The sequence below is a fragment of the Oncorhynchus nerka genome, linkage group LG4, assembly GCF_034236695.1.
Source record: "Oncorhynchus nerka isolate Pitt River linkage group LG4, Oner_Uvic_2.0, whole genome shotgun sequence".
NCBI lineage: Eukaryota > Metazoa > Chordata > Actinopteri > Salmoniformes > Salmonidae > Oncorhynchus > Oncorhynchus nerka.
Genome location: NC_088399.1, coordinates 65,439,257 through 65,465,469, shown reverse-complemented (window position 1 = coordinate 65,465,469; position 26,213 = coordinate 65,439,257). Strand labels below are relative to the sequence as shown.

General features: G+C 41.4%; 1 protein-coding gene across 2 annotated transcripts in view; it reads left to right on the top strand.

The window, feature by feature from the left end:
• LOC115128449 (atrial natriuretic peptide receptor 1-like) overlaps nucleotides 1-23,036 on the top strand; it is a 119,536-nt gene extending 96,500 nt beyond the window's left edge. For both annotated transcript variants that reach the window (XM_029658300.2, XM_065017759.1), the window contains 15 exons: nucleotides 1,459-1,543; nucleotides 3,879-3,999; nucleotides 4,505-4,579; nucleotides 5,828-5,908; nucleotides 6,076-6,180; nucleotides 6,568-6,639; nucleotides 7,389-7,548; nucleotides 8,870-9,025; nucleotides 15,003-15,171; nucleotides 15,463-15,609; nucleotides 15,852-15,975; nucleotides 16,282-16,350; nucleotides 16,590-16,764; nucleotides 16,914-17,012; nucleotides 17,125-23,036. In XM_029658300.2, the coding sequence (XP_029514160.1) occupies nucleotides 1,459-1,543; nucleotides 3,879-3,999; nucleotides 4,505-4,579; nucleotides 5,828-5,908; nucleotides 6,076-6,180; nucleotides 6,568-6,639; nucleotides 7,389-7,548; nucleotides 8,870-9,025; nucleotides 15,003-15,171; nucleotides 15,463-15,609; nucleotides 15,852-15,975; nucleotides 16,282-16,350; nucleotides 16,590-16,764; nucleotides 16,914-17,012; nucleotides 17,125-17,279 (1,793 nt within the window). In that variant the 3' untranslated portion in view covers nucleotides 17,280-23,036. The remainder of the gene's footprint in view (nucleotides 1-1,458; nucleotides 1,544-3,878; nucleotides 4,000-4,504; nucleotides 4,580-5,827; nucleotides 5,909-6,075; nucleotides 6,181-6,567; nucleotides 6,640-7,388; nucleotides 7,549-8,869; nucleotides 9,026-15,002; nucleotides 15,172-15,462; nucleotides 15,610-15,851; nucleotides 15,976-16,281; nucleotides 16,351-16,589; nucleotides 16,765-16,913; nucleotides 17,013-17,124) is intronic.
• Nucleotides 23,037-26,213: the final 3,177 nt, after the last annotated feature.

Here is a 26,213-nt window from a genome sequence, read left to right as displayed (position 1 = left end):
ACTCTTGCCACAAAGTTAGAAGCACAGAATCGTCTAGAATGTCATCATATGCTGCAGCATTAAGATTTTCCTTCACTGGAACTAAGGGGCCCAGCCCGAACCATGAGAAACAGCCCCAGACCATTATTCCTCCTCCACCAAATTTTACAGTTGGCACTATGCATTGGGGCCGGTAGCGTTTTCCTGGCATCCGCCAAACCCAAATTCGTCCACTGCTCCAGAGTCCAATGGCAGCAAGCTTTACCCCACTCCAGCCAAGGCTTGGCATTGCGTATGGTGATCATAGGCTTGTGTGCAGCTGCTCGGCCATCGAAACCTATTTCATGAAGCTCCCGACGAACAGTTATTGTGCTGACGTGGCTTGTGCTGACGTTGCTTCCACGCTCTTCAGCACTCGCCGGTCCCGTTCTGTGTGGCCTACCACTTTGCGGCTGAGCCGCTGTTGCTCCTAGATGTTTCCACTTCACAATAACAGCACTTACAGTTGACCGGGACAGCTGTGGCAGGGTAGAAATTTGACAAACTTACTAGTGGCTTCCTATGACGGTGCCATGTTGAAAGTCACTGAGCTCTTTAGTAAGGCCATTCTACTGCCAGTGTTTGTCTATGGAGATTGCATGGCTGTGTGCTCGATTTTATACACTTGCCAGCAATGGGTGTGGCTGAAATAGCCGAATCCGCTAATTTGAAGGGGTGTCCACATGCTTTTGTATATATAGTGTAACTCAATTAGTTGCACACAAATCCCCCATTGACCAAATTACATTATTTGCATGATGTCACTGTACACATAGACATCTCAAGTTAGGATTTGACCCTTATGTTTTGATTATTGCATGGTAACATTATCTGCACGAACAATTTAATAGGATTGTTCTCATTCAGTAAATGTTATTTGTGAATATCCACAGAAATATCTGACAGTCTCATTTTCATAGCAGTCTCATAACGGTCTCATTATCATGACAATCTCATTATCATAACAGCCTCGTTATCATGCATGGTGGCGTTTGTTTCTCATTTGTATTTGGCAGCTGCTTCGCTAGTAAGATCAGGAACATCAAGAGATTAGGTTTCCCGCTGTGTCATGATTTAGGTGTTTTTCGAGACGTGAAAGTTCAATTAATATTTATGGAATCCAATCAAACATACACTGCGGGAAACCAACACTTCAGTACACTGCCAAAACACACAAAACAAAATGTTGCAGACAAAATACATATTTCCTAGTCGAACAAACCTGTTGTTGTTTCAGCAACTTCTATTGTTTGGCTATTTTTCCCTACCTTAGTTGAAGGCACTGACTAGAAGTGGTTCTGGATAGCAGTGCCTGCTAAGTAACTAAATGTAATACACATATAATTTCATGGCATAGGCTTCACGTGCTCTGACATGTGCTATTGAATTTGGCCCTGGGTAAAATGTCATATAACTTCAATAATTTTCCTTTCCTCCCAGGGACGGTCACTATGCACCAGATGGTGGCCATCGTGGCTTGCTTCATCTTCGTCATCATCGTCACTGTCACCATCTTCATCTACAGGTCAGTGGTGCCCCCTTTTTTTTTACCGTCCCTCTTCGCTGAGGAAGACACAGGTCGATGGTATGGGTTCTGATGACACCTTTCCACTCCCGACCCCTCCTCCACCCTTCCTCTATCGCTCTCTCAATTCTGTTCACTCTCTTCTCATACTCTGTTCTTCTTTCATTTTCTCCATTTTATTTCCCCCCCCAACTCTTTCTCTTCTGTTTGCTTTTCTTCCGTTTTCTACCGTTCTTTTTCTCCGTGTTAAACTTTCTTACCCACATTGTTACTCTGTCTATCTCTCCCTTGTCCTCTTCACTTTTCACTATCATTCTTCCTCTGCCCTCTTTTCCCTTACTCTTTCTTCACACATTAGATTCGGCCAAGAAGGAGCAAAATAATGTGATTCTGTCTCCTCTTCAATGATGACTCACCATTAGGGTCATGTTCATCAGGCACCAAACAGAAATAAACATTGAAACAGGGAGTGACTACCTGGAGTTGTTTAATAAGAAAAAAATGTATTTTCGTTTTCCGTTTCAAAGCGTTTGAATATATTTAGCGTTGTGTGTGCTAATGGACCCGGACCAGTATCCAGCTCCACCAGACTCACAGCTGAAAATGTCACTTGCTTTATAGCTTATTATGTTTTCTGATAAAACTGCAAGTCCAGGTGAAAGTTTACCTTACTTTCTAAAAAACAATGTGTCCCGGGAGGAACATCATGCCTAAGTTCAAAGTATATTATGTCTTATATCAAATATTAAAAAATTTAAAAATAAATATGTTTTTACATTTTCTAGAGTTAAGTTTGAAAGTCAAAAGTTAAGTGAAAAGTGAAACAGTTCAAGTTCGGTTCCATTTTCTTGCAAATAATTATGCTCCCTTTGTGTTTGATATAAGCTATCCTGTATCTTCACTTTTGTCAGGTATTTCCGATATTTCACATTTTCTGAGGCCCTTATCTACCTCCCCAGAGTCAGATGAACAGATGAGCATGCTAGCAGATACCCATAGACCTCCAATCCTCGTGCTAACGCTAGTTAGCATTGGCTCGCAAAAACTACCTCTAACTTCCTTCTTACTGGACACAGAGACATAAAAAAAAATTATCCATGAGTTCATCTGACTCTGGGGAAGTGGATAAAGGGCCTCATTTACCAAAATCCCAAAGTATCCCTTTAACAGGTGTGATGTGCTGTAAAAACAGTGATGTTCTGTAAAATTACACAGACCCTTTTGACACCCGCGTTACACATACAGCAAGGTGCAGATAATTTGAATAGCACATAGCCATAGGCGGATACATTTATGAATGTTCATTTTCATATTCTTGTAGGATAAGCGCTTACTATATTAATGACTTAATCTATGGATGACTTAGTCTGTGTGAAGTGTATCTGTAAATGTGTTGTTTATTGTAAATGGAAGCTACTGTATGATGTGTTTGTATGTTCATAGATTTAAAAACAACAACAACAACAACAACAACATAAATGTGTTATTATTACACATGAATAGTGACCGTTTTGGCTTTTTCTTTTACATAATGTTCCATTACAGTAAAGAATGTTATATCAAGCACAGGAAGCTGCTGAGGGGAGGATGACTCAAAGCAATGGCTGGAATGGACTGAATGGAATTGTATTGAACACATGGAAACCATGTGTGTGATGTGTTTGATACCATTCCATTCATTCCGTTCCAGCCATTACTATGAGCCTGTCCTCCCCAATTAAGGCGCCACCAGCCGCCTGTGATATCAAGGTACATGTCGAAACAATTTCACACATACAGCACTGTTGGTGAATGATGACTCAATTTAAATTGTAATCACAAATTGAGGGCCGACACTCAATGGTAGATATTCATCTCTATCAATACTATAGTTGGGTTTCACGTGTTTCTGACAAATGTGTGTGTGAATACCTTTTGTAGCTTGTAATGGGTGGGGTGACAGAGGTATTGATGGGCTGTTTGGGTAGAGGTACAGTCTTACACAGTGTACACTCACACTGAAACACATCCATCCCTCTCCTTAATCTCTCTGTCCTTTATTCCGGATTCTGATTCTCCCTCTCTCTCCCTACACGCTCTCTCTCTCGTTCTCTTCATTGATTTCTCTTTCTCCGTCGCCCTCACACGACAGAGGCTGCTCTCCTTTCTCTACTCTCTCCTTCTATTTTTCCTTCCTTCCTTGTCTCTCTCTCTCGCTCGCTCTCGCTTCATCCTATCGCTGAACCTCTCTCAAGCCTCCTCTATCCATCACCCTTTGGTCTCCCCTTCTCTCACCCTCCCCCCTTCTCTCTCTCTGTTTGACCCTCTCTCACTCCCCCCACACTCTCTCCCTCAGGAAGCTGAAATTGGAGAATGAGTTGGCTGCTCAGCTCTGGCGAGTGCAATGGGATGACGTGCAGATGAGTGACCTGGAGAAAGTGCTGCGCAGGGCCTGCAGCAGACTCACCCTGTCTCTGGTACTGCATGGAGAAACACACACATCAAATCAAATCCAATTTGATTTGTCACATACACATGGTTAGCAGATGTTAATACGAGTGTAGCGAAATGCTTGTGCTTCTAGTTCCGACAATGCAGTAATAACAAACGAGTAATCTAACCTAATAATTCCACAACTACTACCTTATACACACAAGTGTAAAGGGATAAAGAATATGTACATAAAGATATATGAATGAATGAATGATGGTACAGAACGGCATAGGCAAGATGCAGTAGATGGTATAGTGTGAAGTATATACATATGAGATGAGTAATGTAGGGTATATAAACATAAAGTGGCATAGTTTAAAGTGGCTAGTGATACATGCATTGCATAAAGATAAACAGAGACATAAAATACAGTACAGCTACACACACACACCTACACACACACCTAAGCACACCTACACGCACACTGATACATAGAAGCACAGATATGCACGCTGAAAAGTCCTCATTCTCTCTCGATATGGTCCACAGAGAGGCTCCAACTATGGCTCTTTCCTGACCATGGAAGGAAACTTCCAGATCTACGCCAAAACTGGCTACTACAAGGTCTGTTCTTTTACACTGGGCTTGTTGTGGTACACCGACAATGCTTATGCCATTTGCTTTATTAAGGATTTGTGTCGTGCAATAGTTGTTCCCACTTTTGCATAAAGTGCAAAATGCATAAAGGCTTCATGAGCACTACATAAATGCTTCACAAGTCGTCTATAAGCGTAGGTTTTACTCTATAAATCAGGGGTTCTCAAACTTTTGGGGCCAGGGACCCCTTTAGTGATAGCAAATTCATTAGGGGCCCCATCAGAACACAACACGGGTGAGATTAAAATAGCATAGTAGTTTTACAAACGTTGGCAGTGCATTGCCAGATGAGCCAAGTCTCGGGCCCTGGGAAGGAACATTTTAAAGGCCCCTTCTTGCCATCGGAGAGAACATTTTGCAGTTTTCAAGCTAATCACCTGCAATTCTACACATTTTGTCATGGGGCAGAGAGATGTTTTGTTGTTGTAGCTTTAAATCTAATATCGTGCAATTCAGCACATTTTGCCACCAGGCAGAGAGAAAACGACAATTTTAATGATTTAATTATAGGACATTTATGTTTTTTAAAAAACCTTTCTGGGGAATACAAGAAGAATTGAGTTGAAAAATGTATAATTGGTGGAGTTTTGTGATCACTAATATCCATGTGACCCTCCCAGGTCGATGTTGCCCAGGGTTATGAACAGAGGCTGTAGATGAATAATATGTCATTGTCTTGTATTGTAGTACACCCTCGAAACATATTCCACGGATCCTTTTGCCATAATTACTTGAATTTGTTGTTGTTAGTAATATTCATTAAAAAAAAAAAACATTGGGCCCCTGCAGTACCTGGACCCCACTTTGAGAACCCCTGCTATAAATGGTGTATAAACATACATTGTGTGTTATGTCACATTTGGCAATTCGCCCTACAGTGGGAATGGTTATGTCACCCTTCATAAACCATTTATAGTGTATGACATATGCTTGCAGATGATTTGTGAAGCGCTTATGTAGTGCTTATGAAGCCTTTATGAGTTTTACCTCGTTTAAAGTGAGACCCAATATTTGCCAGGGAGAAGTGTTCGTACTAGGATTCTGCTAGGGTTCTCGTGGGCCGTTGCGTTGTTTACATCCTTGGAGTAGGAATTACAAGTGCATTCCACTCCTTTTAACAGTACTTTCAAATAAATAGATAGTATATAATACTGTTGAAGGACACTTAAAGTCAAATTATGGTGAAATATTGTGTTAATGTGGCCTCCTTTCCAGGGAAACATTTCGGCCATTAAGTACGTCACTAACAAGAAGCGCATCGAGCTCACCAGGAGGGTGCTCTTTGAGCTCAAACATGTGAGTGTTTTATTCAGTAGGCCTGTAAACATGTTACCAGAGCAACAATGCCCTTTCTACCATTTCTTCTACTTATCACGTTCCTAGGGTGTATACTTCGCTCAGGTGTTAATTCAATTGTAACTAAGTATGTTGGTGATTGTGTATGTTCATCTTCTTGCCTCCAGATGCGCGATGTTCAAAACGAGCACTTGACTCGCTTTATCGGAGCCTGTATCGATCCTCCTAACATCTGTATCATCACAGAGTACTGTCCCCGGGGCAGCCTGCAGGTACTTCACACAGCCTATCGGGTCTCGTTGTTCTATTCCTTAACCTTATGACCTTAGCGTTGTTAACTGAAACCCCTTTTGTTCTCTTATCTCCCACACCACACAATTCACACAGTGAGTAAGTAATGAGCCATCTAGCTTACAGTGGCTACCCTTGGGTCTTGAGATGGCTGGTTTGCCATCTACGCTACATGTTGTTGAGTACCAACAGCCTGTGTGGATGGATATGGCATGTCATGTCATGTCATTGTGGCCTGGGATTAACCTGTTGGTGACCTTCATGTATTGCTGATTTGAAACATGGAACATGGTCTGAATATTAGCGCGCGTGTGTGCGCGCGCGCGTGCGTGTTTAAATAGTCACGGTTCTGTTCATGTGTTGTGCAGGATCTTATGGAGAGCGAGACCATCACCTTGGACTGGATGTTCAGATACTCTCTGATCAACGACATTGTTAAGGTGCATCTCCATCCTTCATCCTCCATCCTGAGATATTTTCTGTTCAGATAGAGGACAGTGTAGAAGGAGGAAAGACAGGAGGGGTTTGGGTCCTGGATTCGAACCAACCGGGTCACGAGCATAATATGTCTATGTGCTGAAGGCCCCAGACCACTAAATTGGTACTTAATGTTGTTTCACAGTATTGGGGCTGGGGGAGAGGTTGAAAATATTCAACTCATATTTATTCTATCATACCTTGATAGGTTCTTTGTATTGTCAATTAAGAAAGTTATGCCAAGCCTGTTACCTGTCACTCCCACTTTCTTGCATGAGATGTGTGTGTGTGTGTGTGTGTGTGTGCGTGCGTGCGTGCGGCCGGGCATGTGTCGTGACGCTTATAATGAAGGGTAGACAGATGGTGTCTGACTCCTCCTGGTGTCCTGGTTAGAATGATGAATGAAGAAGTCATGCATTTTACCTGAGTTAGTCTCAATGTAATGCCCCTCAATGTCCTTTCTAGCAGAGATAGCTGTTGTGAGAAGGCTAGCTCCGGAAGTTATGCCTATTTTCAATGGAAGTTAATGGGAGGGTACACATTTTTGGGGTTATTGACTTGTAATGTGTAGGTTGTTCAGCGAATGCAATTTCATTGGCTTAAAGCATGTGACAGCTCCTGCCCCTCTGCATGGACCTGTGCAGGAAACATTTTACACAGGGTCGCCCACTGGTTGGAGAAATATTGTGAATCACATCCTCTTTGATTCTAGGGAATGGCCTTCCTTCACAACAGCGTCATCGTCTCCCATGGTAACCTGAAGTCCTCTAACTGCGTGGTGGACAGTCGCTTTGTCCTGAAGATCACTGACTACGGGCTGGCTAGCTTCCGCGAAAAGTCCAATATGGAGGACACACACGCCTACTATGCCCGTGAGTTACCAGAGCTGCAGAGACACACTCACGGCGTAGACAAAGACTCGAACGCATGAGCAAACAAACACACACACACACACACACACACACACACACACACTCTACATGAACTCAAACCAAGTGATTGAGCGGCACGATCCCTGCTATTGTTGTTTTTATTTTTTTTAAACTAAACATGCCATTTTTCTGATACTATGGTCTGTTTTACACAATATATTTCTGTCTATATGTTCTGTAACAATGTCCCCTTGCTGGCTCCATTTAATTACTTGTCATTGATGTGGCTCAACAGTCAAATCACCAGGCTGATAAAAGTATTTATTAGTTACTGATTGAGAGGGATGGTATTAAAACTCTATCTTTCTCTCTAAGTACATCTTTGAAATGGCCTTTTATTCTTATGGTGTGTAAAAAAATAATAATAATCATTTCGGACACATCTAATCATTCCAGGGTTTTTCTTTCTTTTTACTCTTTTCTACATTGTAGAAACTATGAAAACTATGAAATAACACATATGGAATCATGTAGTAACCAAAAAAGTGTTAAACAAATCAAAATATATTTTATATTTGAGATTCTTCAAAGTAGTCACCCTTTGTCTTGATGACAGCTTTGCACACTCTTGGCATTATAAACCAGCTTCATGAGGTAGTCACCTGGAATGCATTTCAATTAACAGGTATGCCTTGTTAAAAGTACATTTGTGGAATTTCTTTCCTTCTTAATGCATTTGAGTCAATCAGTTGTGTTGTGATAAGGTAGGGGTGGTATACAGAAGATCGCTGGTCGCTGGTGCGCGATGAGACAAGCTTAATGCACCACAGTACACATGTCAATCAGGAGCTCTGCCTGGGCAGACCCAGCAGTTGTCTTATAGACGACTATACACAGACAAGTTATATTTGCATGATTTAGCATAATTAATTAATCATTACCATTTGTGACCATTTGTGACCGACAAATACTGGTTTATAACACGTGACAGACCAATACCTCGCGAGGCCTCTTGTCTCTAAGCTGAGACCTTGAAACCGAGGTATCTAGTTTGTTCTCAAAACACAGTCATTTGTTTTCAAAACACGGTCTGTACGTACTGCCACATTGCAGCTACTGACAATGAGGATGTGTACAGTCAGCCACTTGCATGAACACAGCCATTGGTTATTAGAACAGCACATGAGTAGAAGACAGAAATTAGTTATGAGAAAAGCACAAACATTACAATTTCCATTACAATGTCTTCCCTGTTAAAATAAAGGTTTACCTCCCTCTTTCCTTCTCTCCCATCCCCCCTTCACTCCCTCTCCCTCTATAGGGAAATTGTGGGCAGCTCCAGAGCTGCTGAGGGCAGATAGTCCCCCGCCATGTGGCACACAGAAAGGTGACATCTACAGCTTCGGCATCATTCTGCAAGAGCTGGCCCTGCTCCGAGGGGTCTTCCACGTCGAGGGGGACACCCTCAGCCCCAAAGGTGTGTGTGTGTCTATGTCTGCGTCTGTGTCTGTGCCTGTGTCTGTGCCTGTGTCTGTGCCTGTGTCTGCATCTGTGTCTGTGCGTGTTCTTCAGTCAAGTACAGTGCATTCAGAAAGTATTCACACCCCTTGACTTTTTCCACATTTTGTTGTGTTACAGCCTGCATTTAAAATGAATTAAATTGAGATCGAGATTTTGTCACTCGCCTACACACAATACCACATTATGTCAAAGTGGAATTATGTTTTTCGAAATGTTTGCCATTGAATTCAAAATGAAAAGCTGAAATGTCTTGAGTCAATTTGTTATGGGCAGCCTAAATCAATTCAGGAGTAAACATTTTCATAACAAGTCACATAATAAGTTGCGTGGACTCACTCTGTGTGCAATAATAGTATTTAACATCATTTTTTAATCATCTCTGTACCCTACACATATAATTAAGGTCCCTCAGTCGAGCAGTGAATTTGAAACACAGATTAAACCACAAAGACCAAGGAGGTTTTCCAATGCCTCGAAAAGAAGGTCACCTATTGGTAGATGGGTACATTTTTTAAAAAGCAGACATTGAATATGGTGAAGTGTTTAATTACACTTTGAATGGTGTATCAATTCACCCAGTCACTACAAAGATACAGACGTCTTTCCGAACTCAGTTGCCAGATAGGAAGGAAACCGCTCAGGGATTTCCCCATGAGGCCAATAGTGATATTAAAATAGTTTGAGTTGAAGGGCTGTGATAGGAGAAACCTGAGGATGGACCAACAACATTGCACTTACTCCACAATGCTAACCTACACAAGGCCAAATCTATACTAGAGTTGCTTACCAAGAAGACAATGAATGCTCCTGTGTGGCCAAGTTGCAGTTTTGACTTAAATCTACTTGAAAATCTATAGCAAGACCTGAAAATGGTTGTCTAGCAATGATCAACAACCAATTTGACAGAGCTGGAAGAATTTTGAAATGAATAATGGGCAAATGTTGCACAATCCAGGTGTGGAAAGCTCTTAGAGACTTACCCAGAAAGCAGGGGTGTGAACACTTATGTGAATGAGTTATTTATTTTTCAATACATTTGCAAAAACTTCTAGAAACATGTTTTCACTTTGGGTATTGCCTGTAGATGGCTGAGGGGGGGGGGGGTCAAGCTGTAACACAACAAAATGTGAAATAAGTCAAGGGGTATGAATACTTTCTAAGGCACAGTAATTATATAGAATGCATATCAAGGTAAATAGGGTTAGACTTAAAGATTGAAGCACAGACATATGGAATGGTACTTGAAACAATGAAGAGAGAAAAACGGATGAGGTTAGCATCTTTTATTTGGATTATTTTGGGGAAAGACAAAGCATTTAATTGCACAACATATATATTGATTTTATTAACTTCATTTAACCAGGTTAGTCTCATTGAGATAAAAAAAAAAATCATAATTCAAGAGAGACCTGGACTATATTAGCTTCTGTGTAGAACACAAATCATTTTGAAAGGCATCTTGGAGAGGGAAAATGTACAACACTTTCCTTTTTTTTTTACACATTTGTCATTTGTTATTTGTGTTCTCCAAGAAGCATGGCACTGAATCCAATTAGATTCTGAGAAGTGTGTGGGTTTCTCAACCCTCCTTCCTCCTGTCGCTCTCTCTATATCTCTCTCTCTCTCGGAAAGTACTATGAACATGTGTGTATGTGTTTGTTCAGGCAGGTCTAGTAATACCTATAATTACTAGTATACTAATAATGTGCCCACCGCAGCAGTGATAACCCGTAGTTGTAATACATTACTCTTTAAAATGCTAAATGTAGTAAATCATGTAGTACTCTCTTTCTTCTATCTTTCTTTCTTTTTCTCTCTCCCCCCTCTCCCCCCCTCTCTCTCTATCCCTCCCCCTCTCTCTCTCTCTCTCCTCCCCCATCTCTCTCTCTCTCTCTATCCCTTCCCCTCTCTCTCTCTCTCTCCCTCCCCCTCTCTCTCTCTCCTTCCCCCTCTCTCTCTCTCTCTCTCTCTCTCTCTCTCTCTCTATCCCTCCCCCCCTCTCTCTCTCTCCTTCCCCCTCTCTCTCTCTCTCTATCCCTCCCCTCTCTCTCTCTCTCCTTCCCCCTTCTCTCTCTCTCTCTATCCCTCCCCTCTCTCTCTCTCCTTCCCCTTCTCTCTCTCTCTCTATCCCTCCCCCTCTCTCTCTCTCTCTCCTTCCCCCTTCTCTCTCTCTCTCTCTCTCTCTCTCTCATTCCCCCCTCTCTCTCTCTCTCTCTCTCTTTCTCTCCCTCAGGTGTTTTTTAAAATCAATCTTCACCTTCCATCTTCCCTTTTACATTCCAGTCCTGTCATATCTCTAAGGTGCCGACTCTCTGTCAGCATATATCTTTCACCACACACAGACACAGACACAGACACAATGTATAAGTACACATACGTGCTTTTACACCTGCATTGTTTGCTGTTTGGGGTTTTAGGCTGGGTTTCTGTACAGCACTTTGAGATATCAGCTGATGTACGAAGGGCTATATAAACAAATTTGATTTGATTTGATTTGATTTTGACATACTTACACATTGTACATTTCTGCCATCCACCTTATTCCCCAGGGAAACATACATCTCCTGCATAGGAAAATCTGCTCAGGACTCTTTGACATTCCCCTAATTATGTAGGATCAAAAGTAGATCCCAGTGGTCATAAAGAGCTAGCTCCCTAGTTGCTGTCAGTAGAAATACCTAGGCGGGCTCTTATGGAAGCACATTGAAATTCTGTACATGTCACAGAGTTAAGAATGTGCTGTAAGCTCACGCCACAGCTAGCTTGAAATGTGGCCAATCGGTGGTCATGTGTGTTGGTGGGGTAAAGCAGTGGTCCCCAGCCTTTTTTCCACATGGCCCCCTTTTTTCTCATTTTCATTGTTTATTGAGATTGCCTATATTAAATACACCACCAGTTTGATTTTGTTTAATTTGAGGAACCTAGGAAAATGTGTGTTTTTAAGCTATTTTCTTGCAATTCCTACATAGTTTAATAAGACCCATCTTTTAGGGAGGCTATTTCATGATAATAATAATAATAATAATAATGATAATAATGACAATAATGATTATTAGTATTAATAATATTAGAATAATAATGATTATATTAATTATAATAATAATGATGATAATAATAATGATCATAATAATAATAATAGTAATAATGATAATAATAATGATAATAATAATAATGTATAAGGAAATCAAGTCTAGACCCGATTTCCCCAAATGTTATTCCGCTACCGAATATGTTTTATTATGATAATTTATATGAACACTCAATTTAATTACACATTCTCTTTTACAGAAAGTGATTCGACCAATTGATCACACATTGTATAAGATTACTTTCCAAGCAAAGTCCAGTTACTGTGACTCCTCGACTTTAGCAGGTCGTAGCTCAGCTTCATATGAATGTCATAGAGACAAACCAAAGATATTCCCGTGTGCATCAGGCGCGTCTTCCTCTGGCATCTTACCAAATCCTTTCTATCCTTGCAGATTTAGATCGGTATAAACCGATAAAGAAGTTCCCCCCTCTCACCCCCCATGAAACGTTGCCGATCTGTATGGGGCGTGCGGGCCCCCTAGGTTGGGAACCCTTGAGGTAGAGGACCCTGGTTCAGGGAGGCAGCGCTATATGCTAAGCTAGCTCACTGACTGTGGTTATACAGTACACACATTGAATTGAATGGGGGGGGGTCATATCATTTATGTGTGAGAGACAAGAGACAGAAGTTGGGAACTAAAAATAAGAAAAGAGGAAAATCAATGAAATGAGGAGAGAGAGGGGTGGTGGACAATGAGTTCAGGACATTGGCACTGGAAGAGTCGGTCCCCGGATGGAAATATTGTTTATTTACTGAATGGAAAAGAGCTGATATGGAGGGCAAACATGAGAGGTGACCCAGATACAGTCATTAAAGTATTGACGCATTTGACAGAACATTGTTTCCCTCAACCTCATTCTGCCTTGGCCTTTCATAATCAAGTCTATTAGGATGCCTCTGCGTTTGAAGTGACGCCTCGTTCGGAACAGAAAAGAAGGAGAGAGAGAAGGAGATTGAGAGTTGTAATAGGTTCATGGCGGATAGGAGACTTGACGACAGAGAAGAGACTTAAAAGGAGTGTTTTTGTTGTTGATACAGTTGTCTCTGAAACTGTTGACCTTGAGAAAGAGGCTGGTTTTACTGCAGCCTTGGGACTATTCTAACGTGTCTCGTTCTTGTTACTGGGAAGGAGAAGAGGCTTGTCTGTCCAAGGTAGCTTTTCTAAATGAAGTTCACGAGCTCTACCTCTCTCTCTCTCTCTGAAATTGAAATGTCCCTTAGTACAGTTGTGGCCAAAAGTTTTGAGAATGACACAAATATTAATTTTCACAAAGTCTGCTGCCTCAGTTTGTATGCATATTTGCATATACTCCAGAATGTTATGAAGAGTGATCAGATGAATTGCAATTATTTAGTCCCTCTTTTCCATGCAAATTAACTGAATCCCCCAAAAACATTTCCACTGCATTTCAGACTTGCCACAAAAGGACCAGCTGACATCATGTCAGTGAGTCTCTCGTTAAGTGTGAGTGTTGACGAGGACCAGGCGAACACTATGTCATGCTGATTGAGTTCGAATAACAGACTGGAAGCTTCAAAAGGAGGGTGGTGCTTGGAATCATTGTTCTTTCTCTGTCAACAATGGTTACCTGCAAGGAAACACGTGCCGTCTTCATTGCTTTGCACAAAAAAGGGCTTCACAGGCAAGGATATTGCTGCCAGTAAGATTGCACCTAAATCAACCATTTATCGGATCATCAAGAACTTCAAGGAGAGCGGTTCAATTGTTGTGAAGAAGGCTTCAGGGCGCCAAAGGAAGTCCAGCAAGTGCCAGGACCGTCTCCTAAAATTGATTCAGCAGCAGGATCGGGGCACCACCAGTACAGAGCTTGCTCAGGAATGGCAGCAGGCAGGTGTGAGGTGAGGTGAAGACTTTTGGAGGATGGCCTTGCGTCAAGAAGGGCAGCAAAGAAGCCACTTCTCTCCAGGAAAAACATCAGGGACAGACTGATATTCTGCAAAAGGTACAGGGATTGGACTGCTAAGGACTGGGGTAAAGTCATTTTTTCTGATGAATCACCTTTCTGATTGTTTGGGGCATCCGGAAAAAAGCTTGTCCGGAGAAGACAAGGTGAGCGCTACCATCAGTCCTGTGTCATGCCAACAGTAAAGCATTCTGAGCCCATTCATGTGTGGGGTTGCTTCTCGGCCAAGGGAGTGGTCAAACTCACAATTGTGCCTAAGAACACAGCCATGAATAAAGAATGGTAAAAACACATCCTCCGAGAGCAACTTCTCCCAACCATCCAGGAACAGTTTGGTGATGAACAATGCCTTTTCCAGCATGATGGAGCACCTTGCCATAAGGCAAAAGTGATAACTAAGTGGCTCGGGGAACAAAACATCGATATGTTGGGCCCATGGCCAGGAAACTCCCCAGACTGTAATCCCATTGAGAACTTGTGGTCAATCCTCAAGAGGCGGGTGGACAAACAAAAACCCACAAATTCTGACAAACTCCAAGCATTGATTATGCAAGAATGGGCTGCCATCAGTCAGGATGTGGTCCAGAAGTTAACTGACAGCATGCCAGGGTGGATTGCAGAGGTCTTGAAAAAGAAGGGTCAACACTGCAAATATTGACTCTTTGCATTAACTTCACGTAATTGTCAATAAAAGCCATTGACACTTATGAAATGCTTGTAATTATACTTCAGTATTCCATAGTAACATCTGACAAAAACATCTAAAGACACTGAAGCAGCAAACTTTGTGGAAATTAATATTTGTGTCATTCTCAAAACTTTTGGCCACGACTGTACAATAGTACAATATGGTTTTATGGATTCTCACATATTCTCTCACCCCTGTCTCTTCCTCCCACCCTCTTTCTCTCCACCAGAAATCGTAGAGCGCGTGGCGCTGGGCCAGTGGCCCTACCTGCGGCCCTCCCTCTGCCCCCAGAGTCACAGTGAAGAGGTGGGCCAGCTCATGCAGCGCTGCTGGAGCGAAGACGTGAACGAGAGGCCCGAGTTCCACCACATCAAGCTGCTGCTGCGCAAACACAACAGGTACACCATGTGTGTACGCACTGCTTAAAACCTCCATTAACACCATGCACTTTATATGGTGCCTGATCTACAGACATGCACTGATACCCATCCCCTCGAGTTAGAGATCTGCATGCGTTCACAATAACTCTCCACGCACAAACATGTGTGTGATTCATTTTACCCAACGACTTGATGTACTCACAACAGGTTTGCACTGCTCTGACAACTACCTTCAAAAACCTCCCGCCGCATCTTTTACCCGTTCATTTCTCCTCTCCTCCATCCCTCTCGCCATCCTTCCCTCCCCAGAGGTTATGGGTCTAATATCCTGGACAACCTGCTGTCTCGGATGGAGCAGTACGCCAATAACCTGGAAGAACTGGTGGAGGAAAGGACACAGGCTTACCATGAAGAGAAACGCAAGGCCGAGGCACTGCTCTACCAGATACTTCCACAGTGAGTGTATTAAGAGGACCACAGTGGAAATAAGTTGTTTCGCTTTTTTGTTATCCTAAATGATTTTTAAGACAGTGTACTAGGTTGTGTCATTTAAAAAAAATAATTAGGTCCAAAAATGACACACACAAACACACCCTAGTACATACAAACATAATTTGGTGATTTGACTGAATCACACACGCGCGCACACACACACACCCCCAACTCCCTCTGCTTAACACGGTCTGTGTGTGATGTAGCTCTGTAGCGGAGCAGCTGAAGAGAGGGGAGACGGTGCAGGCTGAGGCCTTTGACTCGGTCACCATCTACTTCAGTGACATTGTGGGCTTCACCGCCATCTCAGCAGAGAGCACGCCCATGCAGGTCAGTCCAGAATGAACGTAGTCAACAGACTCTTGACAATACAGTCTAGTCCTGATATGCAATGGCTTTAGGCTGTCATGAATGAGAAGTGGAGTATGCCGTTTTTCTGAGCAAATTAAAATAATACATTTGAGTTGGGATCGATGAACTGTACTTAATTTAAGCATACTTGTGTTCAATGTGTACTTTTCAGACGTTAACTGTATTACAATTGCCTCATATCTGAAGGCAAATTAATTGACTGTTATTCTACTAAAAGGACACATATTGTATGCAGTGGCTGATAATCCTCACGTTTCCCTGTAGGTGGTGACCCTATTGAATGACCTCTACACGTGTTTCGATGCCATCATCGACAACTTCGATGTTTATAAGGTGAAGTCAGAGTCTGAACCTTGTTATTCACACAGGGTGTGCACACATTTAATGCAACTGATCCAGCTACTCAAGTGCTTGAAGACTAGTTGAATCAGGTGTGTTGGAGCTAGAAGGACACAAAGACCTGGACATGCTGTGAGCCTCCTCTACCACGGTTACTCGCCACTGAGTCAAGGACATATTTATTAAGAAGCCTGGTGACAGTGTGACCGTCTCTCACTCTGTGGCGCCCTCAGGTGGAGACGATAGGCGATGCATACATGGTGGTGTCTGGGCTGCCCGTGAGGAACGGCAATCTGCACGGCCGAGAGATCGCCCGCATGTCACTAGCCCTGCTGGAGGCCGTACACTCCTTCAGGATCCGCCACCGACCTGCCCAGCAGCTCTTTCTGCGCAGTGGCATCCACAGTGGTGAGCGGCGGGGGGGTTGTATGGTTCAAATTGTATTTGTTTTCTGACAAATGCACTTCCCTGAGCTTGTCTGACACTGTGGAATCATTAGGGTCTGTGGAATATTGGAATAGGTTGTGTGTGTGTGTGTGTGTGTGTGTTCTCTCCAGGCCCAGTGTGTGCTGGTGTTGTAGGACTGAAGATGCCTCGGTTCTGTCTGTTTGGAGACACAGTCAACACAGCCTCTCGCATGGAGTCCAATGGGGAGGGTGAGAGTGACCCATCTCTTTTATCTACAATCTCATGACCTATCAGGGTACACATACACTAGTCCTTCTCTGGCTTCAATGACCACATGTCTGTCATGTTCTCATCCCTCAGCCCTGAAGATCCACGTGTCGGAGGCCACGCGCACGGTGCTGGACGACTTCAACTGTTTCCAGCTGGAGCTGAGAGGAGACGTGGAGATGAAGGGCAAAGGGAGGATGAAGACCTACTGGCTACTGGGGGAGAGCACCAGCAACATGGCTTACTAGAGAGAGAGAGAGAGAGAGAGAGAGATGGGGAGAGCACCAGCAACATGGCTTACTAGAGAGAGAGAGAGAGAGAGCAGGGGGAGAGTGAGAGAAAGAGAGACGGGGAGAGCGAGAGAAAGAGAGACGGGGAGATGAAGGGCAAAGGGAGGATGAAGACCTACTGGCTACTGGGGGAGAGCACCAGCAACATGGCTTACTAGAGAGAGAGAGAAGGGGGAGAGCGAGAGCGAGAGAAAGAGAGAGACGGGAAGAAAGAGAGAGAGAGAGAGAGAGAGAGAGAGACACACAGGAGAGAGAGAGAGATGCATACTGTTTAGACCGTATTAGAGAGACGTGGTAGAAAAGAGATGTAAGGGAAGGCAGGGCTGAGGTAAAAGGAACAGACATGCATACAGATGCACATGGGAATGGAGTGAAATGGAAATAAGCAACAACAAAAAACTGTACCACTGACAACTCCCTCCTTAATGATAGTCTCATCGACAGAGTCTCACTGCTCTTCATGGGGATACCTTGGTTCCTATAGGTGGACAAGCCGTGTCTAGATTGACTTACCATGGTGGATCATCCATGGACAGCTGTAGACTTGTAGACTTTCCAACCAAAGGAACGATATCACTGCTACACCGCCATGTGCCGATTGGCGAGGCACCACCTCTGATTGACACAGACGATGGGCATTTGCGAACGACGCCACCCTGTGTTCCAGAGTTGTAACTGTCGATATTTGTGAACAAGCATTTTGGACATTCTTGTTTGGACCTGTTGTTTGTGGTGACGAGAGTTGTCCAATGTGTTATTTTGTGGTTATTTGACTTTGTGACTGACTTTCTAACATTTGTGTAGAGGCCTTAGTGTTATGTGAAGCATTCCCTGGTGTTTTTCTATTTATTTCACAAGTGGTTTGTGTTCTATATTACTATATCAGTTTGTTCTATATCAGTCGAACATGAATCAACTGAAGTCCAGAGGGGTACACTACGAATGTAGCTAGATGTATTCAGTCTTTTCTGATATTAGCTAGCTTCAGTCAGCTTCACGTTCCAGCTCAGGCTTCGCGCATGTTATGAAGGCAGATCAGGCAGATGTTGATCGTTCACCCGCCGCTTACTTGAGCCTGCTCGAGCCGGGCTTGTAACTGCACGTACATGTCACACATTGCTAGTCGAAAGCCAAACTGAGACGATACTGAAACATTAGTCCATGGGCGTGTCAGTGACACATTTTCATTTTTTGACAAAATCTAAATGAAGGGAAAAACGAACCTGCAAATTCAGCAGGCTATGGTGTGAAATGGGCTATTTACAAGTGCCTCTGTCTTGCGCATATCGTTTATTTGGTGTGCTTAGCAATGCACGATGACTCCCCACTCATATCGATAGAAACATTGTATGAATTCCTACGACAGTTTTACTGCCCGTGAAGTTTCAAATGCATCCCGTCGTTACTAAATGTGTTGTGTGTAATGTATTTGAATGTTACTATTTATAACACACAGGATTGACTCAACCACTTCATTCGGGATAAATTGAGTAAACACTGAGTTAGCCATCCCGGGAGCAGATTAGTTCTGAAGGATTCGTTGCTACAGAAATGTACCTGGCTAAAAGGTGAGCTACATTTGTGTCACCGTTTGAACTCAGAGTTGACCAAAGTTTCCTCGCTAACTCCTCAAACCAGATTCGTAGAATAGGGCTCAGTAATCCATAATAATACGAGTCAACAAAGTGTGTCCCACAACCTAGTAGGCAATGTGCTTTAGGGGGAAGTCGTGGAGGCAATCACCACCATGCAAGTATAGGCGATCTCATTGACATTGGTGAAATGTCTCAAATTGACACTTATGGACATTAGGCTTGTAAATAAGTCCGTGTGCATTCAACAGGACTGTTCAAAAAGAGAATGTACAGCTAAAACGAATATTTTTGGTCATAAAAAAACAAGTTGCTTTAATCTTCTCAAGATAAACTGCGGTGACAATGAAGAATTGAGAATTAGAGTTGGCCACGAATGTCAACTTTTGGGTGAATTACGTATTATTATCTAGTCACAGGTAATGCTGTCTGCATGGTTATAACCAGATAGTCCTCTCACACGAAGTTCTTATATTACAGACTCATTTTGAAGTTCAGATTTTCTAATTGTCCTTTTTCCTTCTTTTTTTTTTTACAAGATGATGTTATACTCAAGGGTACAAAAGAATGAGTGAGTCTAGCTCTTCACTTCTGTTACTGATAAGAAAGGTCCGATTTATTTCAGATTAGGAGTCCTTCTAAATGGCATACATAGCATAGTGAAAAATGATATATTGGATATATGCCCATAAACTCTCAAAGTTGACTCTCGGAGGATACTGGTTTGGCTTGTGATTTGCAAACATGTTACAACAAACGACTCTTTTGCCTTTTGTTCGTTGGTGTTTTTGGGTGGCTCTGCTCGTTGTCTATCTGAAAGGAACAGCTGCACCACCTCGCTACTTGGCTCAGAAGTGGAGCATCACTGATAGGCAGCATGCACCCATATACCAACCAGCGCTATGGACCATGTGAATGTGCTCTCACTTGAATGGCCCTAAACCTTAAACGTATCATCAGTGAGAATATCCCCTTTCCAACTTAAGTCTAAATGATTTGATCATTTCATTTTCCATGATTGAATGTATCACCTAAGTCAAAGCCAATACTCGTGAAATAATCAGGATTGGTAATGTGGAGTTGTAAATGATAACAGCTCTGTGTGATGTCAGGGAGACACGTCATTGATCAGTAGTAACTCACCCAATGTCAGGCTTGATCTGACAGGTAACCCAGCGGGCAAAACTGGTTTCAGTATAATCTATTTTATGGCGTCGTAGTCAGGTTGTATACTGGTGGTGTGAAAGTTTATGCAGAAGTTAATTATTTTTAGCAAACAGAAAATCCAGTCTTTGTCTAGTTGTAATCTGACCAGATAACAACCAAAATATGACGTCTTTCCCATTATGTCTTCTTGTTGTGAAAAATATGTCTTTACCTGGTTGTAACAAGCAATTGGTTGAGACCAGCAACTGGTTGAGACCAGTTGTTACAAGCAACTGGTTGAGACCAGTTGCTTGTAATGTGGTTGTATGATTTCTTGTCAACCAGAAAACCAGTTTACAACCAGAAAATGACATCATTAAGATGATTCCAAGGCAGGTCCATCTGCATACGGTATGTGTCCACTATGAATGTGGTCACATGGCTTCTTTAAAGTTTCTGATGCAGTAAAATGTATTGTATTGTGTTGTTTTGGTTGCCTTGTCTGTATTTTCGAAGAGTGGGTTGGTCTTTGAATTACTGTATGTTACAATGTACTGTTGTGTTTTAAAATATGACATTGGCGTTGTTTTGGGGGGAGAAAGAAATGTTCAGTTACATTGCCTGTCTTGTTTCGGGTCAGTTGAATGTCTTTATAAAATCAGTTGATAACCCACATTTTCTTCTGAGTCAATAGCAATGTGTTATTGTGCTTGATGTCATTTTGGCCGAAACGTGATGTACTTTCCATGTTTAGTTATTTATTAGACCTTACAATCTAAGTGGGACTGTCCATGCACACAATTGCATTTTGTATCACAGTATGGCACAACAACCCACATACTCGTAGTCTAATCTACAGGTTACATATTTCTATCTATCTATATATAAACTTGAAATAATAGGGATATAAGTACAAGGTCAAATAACACAGTACAAGGTCAAATAACACAGTAAAAAAACAGCTTCAAAGACTTAACACTTTGACTACTTTTATTTGTACTGTGTAGCACTTTGAAAAAAGTTATTTGTCACAGAGTGCTTAAAAAAGATGCTGAAGAGGCAGATTCTTCACACAGTGTTAAGGAAGAAATCTGCAGTGTTGGAAAAAGTACCCAATTGTCATACTTGACTAAAAGTAAAGATACCTTAATAGAAAAGGACTCAAGTAAAAGTGAGTCACCCACTAAAATACTACTTGAGTAGAAGTATTTGGTTTTAAATATACTTAAGTATCAAAGTAAAAGTATAAATCATTTAAAATTGCTTGTGTTAAGCAAACTTGACGACACTATTTTATTTTTTATGGAGAGCCAGCACTCAGACATAATTTACAAACAAAGTATTTGTGTTTCGTGAGTCTGTCAGATGAGAGGCAGTAGGGAGGTTCTCTTGATAAGTGCGTGAATTGGACCATTTTCCTGTGCTGCTTAGCATTCAAAATGTAAGTACTTTTGGGTGTCTAGGAAAACGGATGGGGTAAAAACTGAATTATTTTCTTTAGGAAAAAGTAAAAGTTGTCAAAAATATAAATAGTAAAGTACAGATACCCCAAAAAACGACTTAAGTAGTACTTTAAAGTATTTTTACTATAGTACTTTACACCACTGGAAAGGAAGAAGAACCAAATGAGGGGTCTATCTTTCTCTGGCAAGTCAGCTGAAAGTTCAGATTTTATATGATCCTGAAGGTTAGTAATTTGTTAATGTCAAGAGATCAGTATTAAACCTCCTGAATCATTGCATGTTAGAATCACCTCTGGCAGTGATTAGAGCTGTGAGTCTTTATGGGTACATCTCTAAGGGCTTTGCACACCTGGATTGTACAATAGTTGCCCATTATTCTTTTCAAAATTCTGCCAGCTCTGTGGAGTTGGTTGTTGATCATTGCAAGACAGACATTTTCAAGTCTTGCCAAATCAAAACTGTAAACTGCCAATCATGAACATTCAATGTCGTCTTGGTAAGCAACTCCAGTGTATATTTGGCTTGTGTTTTAGGTAATTGTCCTGCTGAAAGGTGAATTTGTCTCCCAGTGTCTGGTGTAATGCAGACTGAACCAACTTTCCCTTCAAGATTTTGCCCATGCTTAGCTCCATTCCATTTATTTTTATCCTTAAAAAACTCCCTAGTCTTTGCTGATGACAAGCCATCACCACGCTTGAAAATATGAACTCAGTACTCAGTGATGTGTTGTGTTGGATTTGCCCCAAACATTACGCTTTTTATTCAGGACAAAAAGTACATTTCGTTACTACATTTTTTTTGCAGTAATACTTTAGTGCCTTATTGCAAACAGGTTGCATGTTTTGGAATATTGTTATTCTGTACAGGCTTCCTTCTTTTCACTCTGTCATTTATGTTAGTTTTGTGGAGTTACTACAATGTTGTTGATCCATCCTCAGTTATCTCCTATTACAGCCATTAAACTCTATAACTGATTTTAAAATCACCATTGGTCTCATGGTGAAATCAATGAGCGGTTCCCTTCCTCTGAGTTAGGAAGTGCACCTGTATCTTTGTACACCATCCAACGTGTAATTAATAACTGCACCATGCTCAAAGGGATATTTAATTTCTATTTTGTTTTACCTATCTACCAATAGGTGCCCTTCTTTGTGAACCATTGGAAAACCACAATTTTTCCTTTTCTTTGTGATTGTATCTGTGCTTGAAATTCACTCCTCGACTGAGGGACCTTACAGATTTTGAAGTCGCAGTCAGGGCTTACTTTATTGTGAGACCATGACCGACTCATGTCCACTACACATTCTCCATGACTACTGATGGAGGGGGAAGCAGTCATCACTACTGACTACTTATGATTGTAAATAAAATAAGTGTGGATTATACAGTTTAGCTACATTACTGACCGGAGTTGACGTAAATTAAATTTCAATCAGAAAAAAAACGTTTTCGATGAAGTTTCTCCTCAGTATATTGAGAAATCGTTAAAAATAAATGCAACTTTTTTTTATTGACTTTTCATGTCTCCTGTGTTATTATTTTTAATTCCCAAATAATCTGTTAAATGGATTGTGTTGCTCAATTATTTGGTTGACAATGAAACCGGGTAAAGGGTGGAGATTGCAAATGTGTTTCCTCTGTTACACCACGTCTTTCTTTGTTCAGGAAATATTCTGCCTTAACTAGGAAAATATGTATACCCACTTTGGATAGCTATGTTACTTTGTTTCCATTCTCCAATAATATTACTTTCCCCAGCAACATGGTGTAACAGTTGTTTAAAATGGCCTCTTAAAATATCTGTCTGTTATCTTCTATAGTTATGCGATATTGTTGAACATATTAAGTTGAACACATTTATCAGTTGAACAGAAGAGTCTTGAAAGGAATCCTTTGGGAGCAAACATGCGTTGGGTAGCTAGCCATTAATTGCTCTAAAAAAGATCTTGCCCAACCAAGCTCCTCATTTTGAAACTAAAGAAAACCATAGCAGGAATATGAAGTGGGTCTTCACACTCATCTGATTGTCTTTCTCTGCTTTCTGCTGTATTGCTGGGTCAATCCAGTAATTTATTTAACCCTTTATTTTAACAGGGAAGACATATTGAGAGCTAGGTCTCTTTTACAAATGCACCCTGTATATACAACATAAACATTATACCCATATTTATATTTATACATACACACAGTATATATGTGTATATACAGTACCAGTCAAAGGTTTGGACACACCTACTCATTCCATTTATATTTTTACTATTTTCTACATTGTAGAATAATGGCAAAGACCTCAAAACTATGAAATAACTCATATGGAATCATGTAGTAACCAAAAAAGTGTTAAACAAATCAAAATATATTTTATATTTACTTCAAATAGCCACCCTTTGCCTTGATGACAGCTTTGCAAACTCTTGACATTCTCTCAACCAGCTTCATGAGGGAGTCACCTGGAATGCATTTCAATAAACAGGTGTGACTTGTTAAAAGTTCATTTGTGGAATTTCTTCCCTTAATGCGTTGTGTTGTAACAAGGTAGGGGTGGTATACAGAAGATAGCCCTATTTTGGTAAAAGACCAAGTCCATATTATGGCAAGAACAGCTCAAATAAGCAAAGAGAAGTGACAGTTCATCATTACTTTAAGACATGAAGGTCAGTCAATACGGAAAATTTCAAGAACTTTGAAAATTTCTTCAAGTTGCAGTCGCAAAAGCTATCAAGAGCTATGATGAAACTGACTCTCATAAGGACCGCCACAGGAAAGTGTTCCTCTGCTGCAGAGAATAAGTTCATTAGAATTACCAGCCTCAGAAATGTCATCCCAAATAAATGCTTCATAGAGTTCAAGTAACAGACACATCTCCACATAAACTGTTCAGAGGAAACTGTGTGAATCAGGCTTTCATGGTTGAATTGCTGCAAAGAAACCACTACTAAAGGACACCAATAATAAGAAGAGACTTGCTTGGGCCAAGAAACACAAGCAATGGACATTAGACTGGTGGAAATTTGTCCTTTGGTCCAAATTTTAGATTTTTGGTTCCAACCGCAGTGTCTTTGTGAGACACGGTGTTCGTGAACGGATGATCTCCACCATAAAACATGTAGAAGGAGGTGTTATGGTGTGGGGGTGCTTTGCTGGTGACACTGTCAGTGATTTATTTAGAATTCAAGGCACACAACCAGTATGGCTACCATAGCATTTTGCAGCGATACGCCATCCCATCTGGTTTGGGCTTAGTGGGACTATCATTTGTTTTTCAACAGGACAATGACCCAACACACCTCCAGGCTGTGTAAGAGCTATTTTACCAAGAAGGAGAGTGGAGGAGTGCTACATCAGATGACCTGGCCTCGACAATCTCCCGACCTCACCAAATTGAGATGGTTTGGGATGAGGCGGACTGCAGAGTGAAGGAAAAGCAGCCAACACGTGCTCAGCATGTGGGAACTCCTTCAAGACTGTTGGAAAAGCATTACAGGTGAAGCTGGTTGAGAGAATGCCAAGAGTGTGCAATATATAAAATATATTTGGATTTGTTTAACACTTTTTTGGTTACTACATGATTCCATATGTGTTATTTCATAGTTTTGATGTCTTCACTATTATTCTACAATGTAGAAAATAGTACAAATAGAGAAAAACCCTTGAATGAGTAGGTGTTCTAAAACTTTTGACCGGTAGTGTACATACACAGATTGACAGAAAACAACATCATTATTGTCTCTGAAGAACTGCTGCGGTCATGCACCCTGCTGACTGAGCTGAACATGTCATTTAACATTATTAGTGAACTGTCTTGAGTTATCTTCCTAATCAATGAAGCAGCTGAGAATGACAATAGGCTTTCATCTGTGCCAAACGTCACAAGCAATCACCACACTGCAAATTCTGGATTTAAGCAGCAATAACATCAATAATCAAGGCTGTTCAGATTTAGCCAATCTCACCAGACTCACAGAACTCAATCTTAATAACAACAAACCTTGAGGGCAGTTTTTTGTATAGAGAGCCTGACTTTGGGTGATACTTTCAAGGAGGGTTTGCAGAAACTCAAGATGTTGGATTTGACAGGAAATAATATTAAATCAATCAGAAAAGAAGACTTTAAAGCATACAATCACGTAGGGAGTTGATTTCATCTGACAATCAAATTGTCCATTTGGAACCTGTGGACTTTGAGAGACTGGCCAGCCTTACATACTGTATCTTCATCTGTCATCAAATAAACTTAATGAAGATCATATAACAGGCGCTGTGTTCACAGGACTAAGAAGCTTACTAACCCTTGATATGAATGCTATATGAATGCTATATTCTATGACACAAAAGAAACCAATCTCTCCAACATTCTCTAACCTGCTATCCCGGAAAACCTCAATGTTGACAATCAGGGTCCCAATGCGAAAATACCTCATTATATAGCCTCTAACTTTCTTGAAAGAGGTATTTGTCTTATCTCCCTGCACCCAGACACATTCATTCACACACCCCACTTGGTGCACTAATCTACCTGGTTCACCCAATCAATGCTACCTTGAATCCACCTCCCAAACTGGACTATCCACAGCTGGTTTGGTTTCCCTGTAGATAAACAACTAAACTAAGCTAAACTAACATAACTCGTGAACTAAAACTAAACTAACTAAACTAATGGAATTCAACTAATTTAATAGAACTCAACTAAT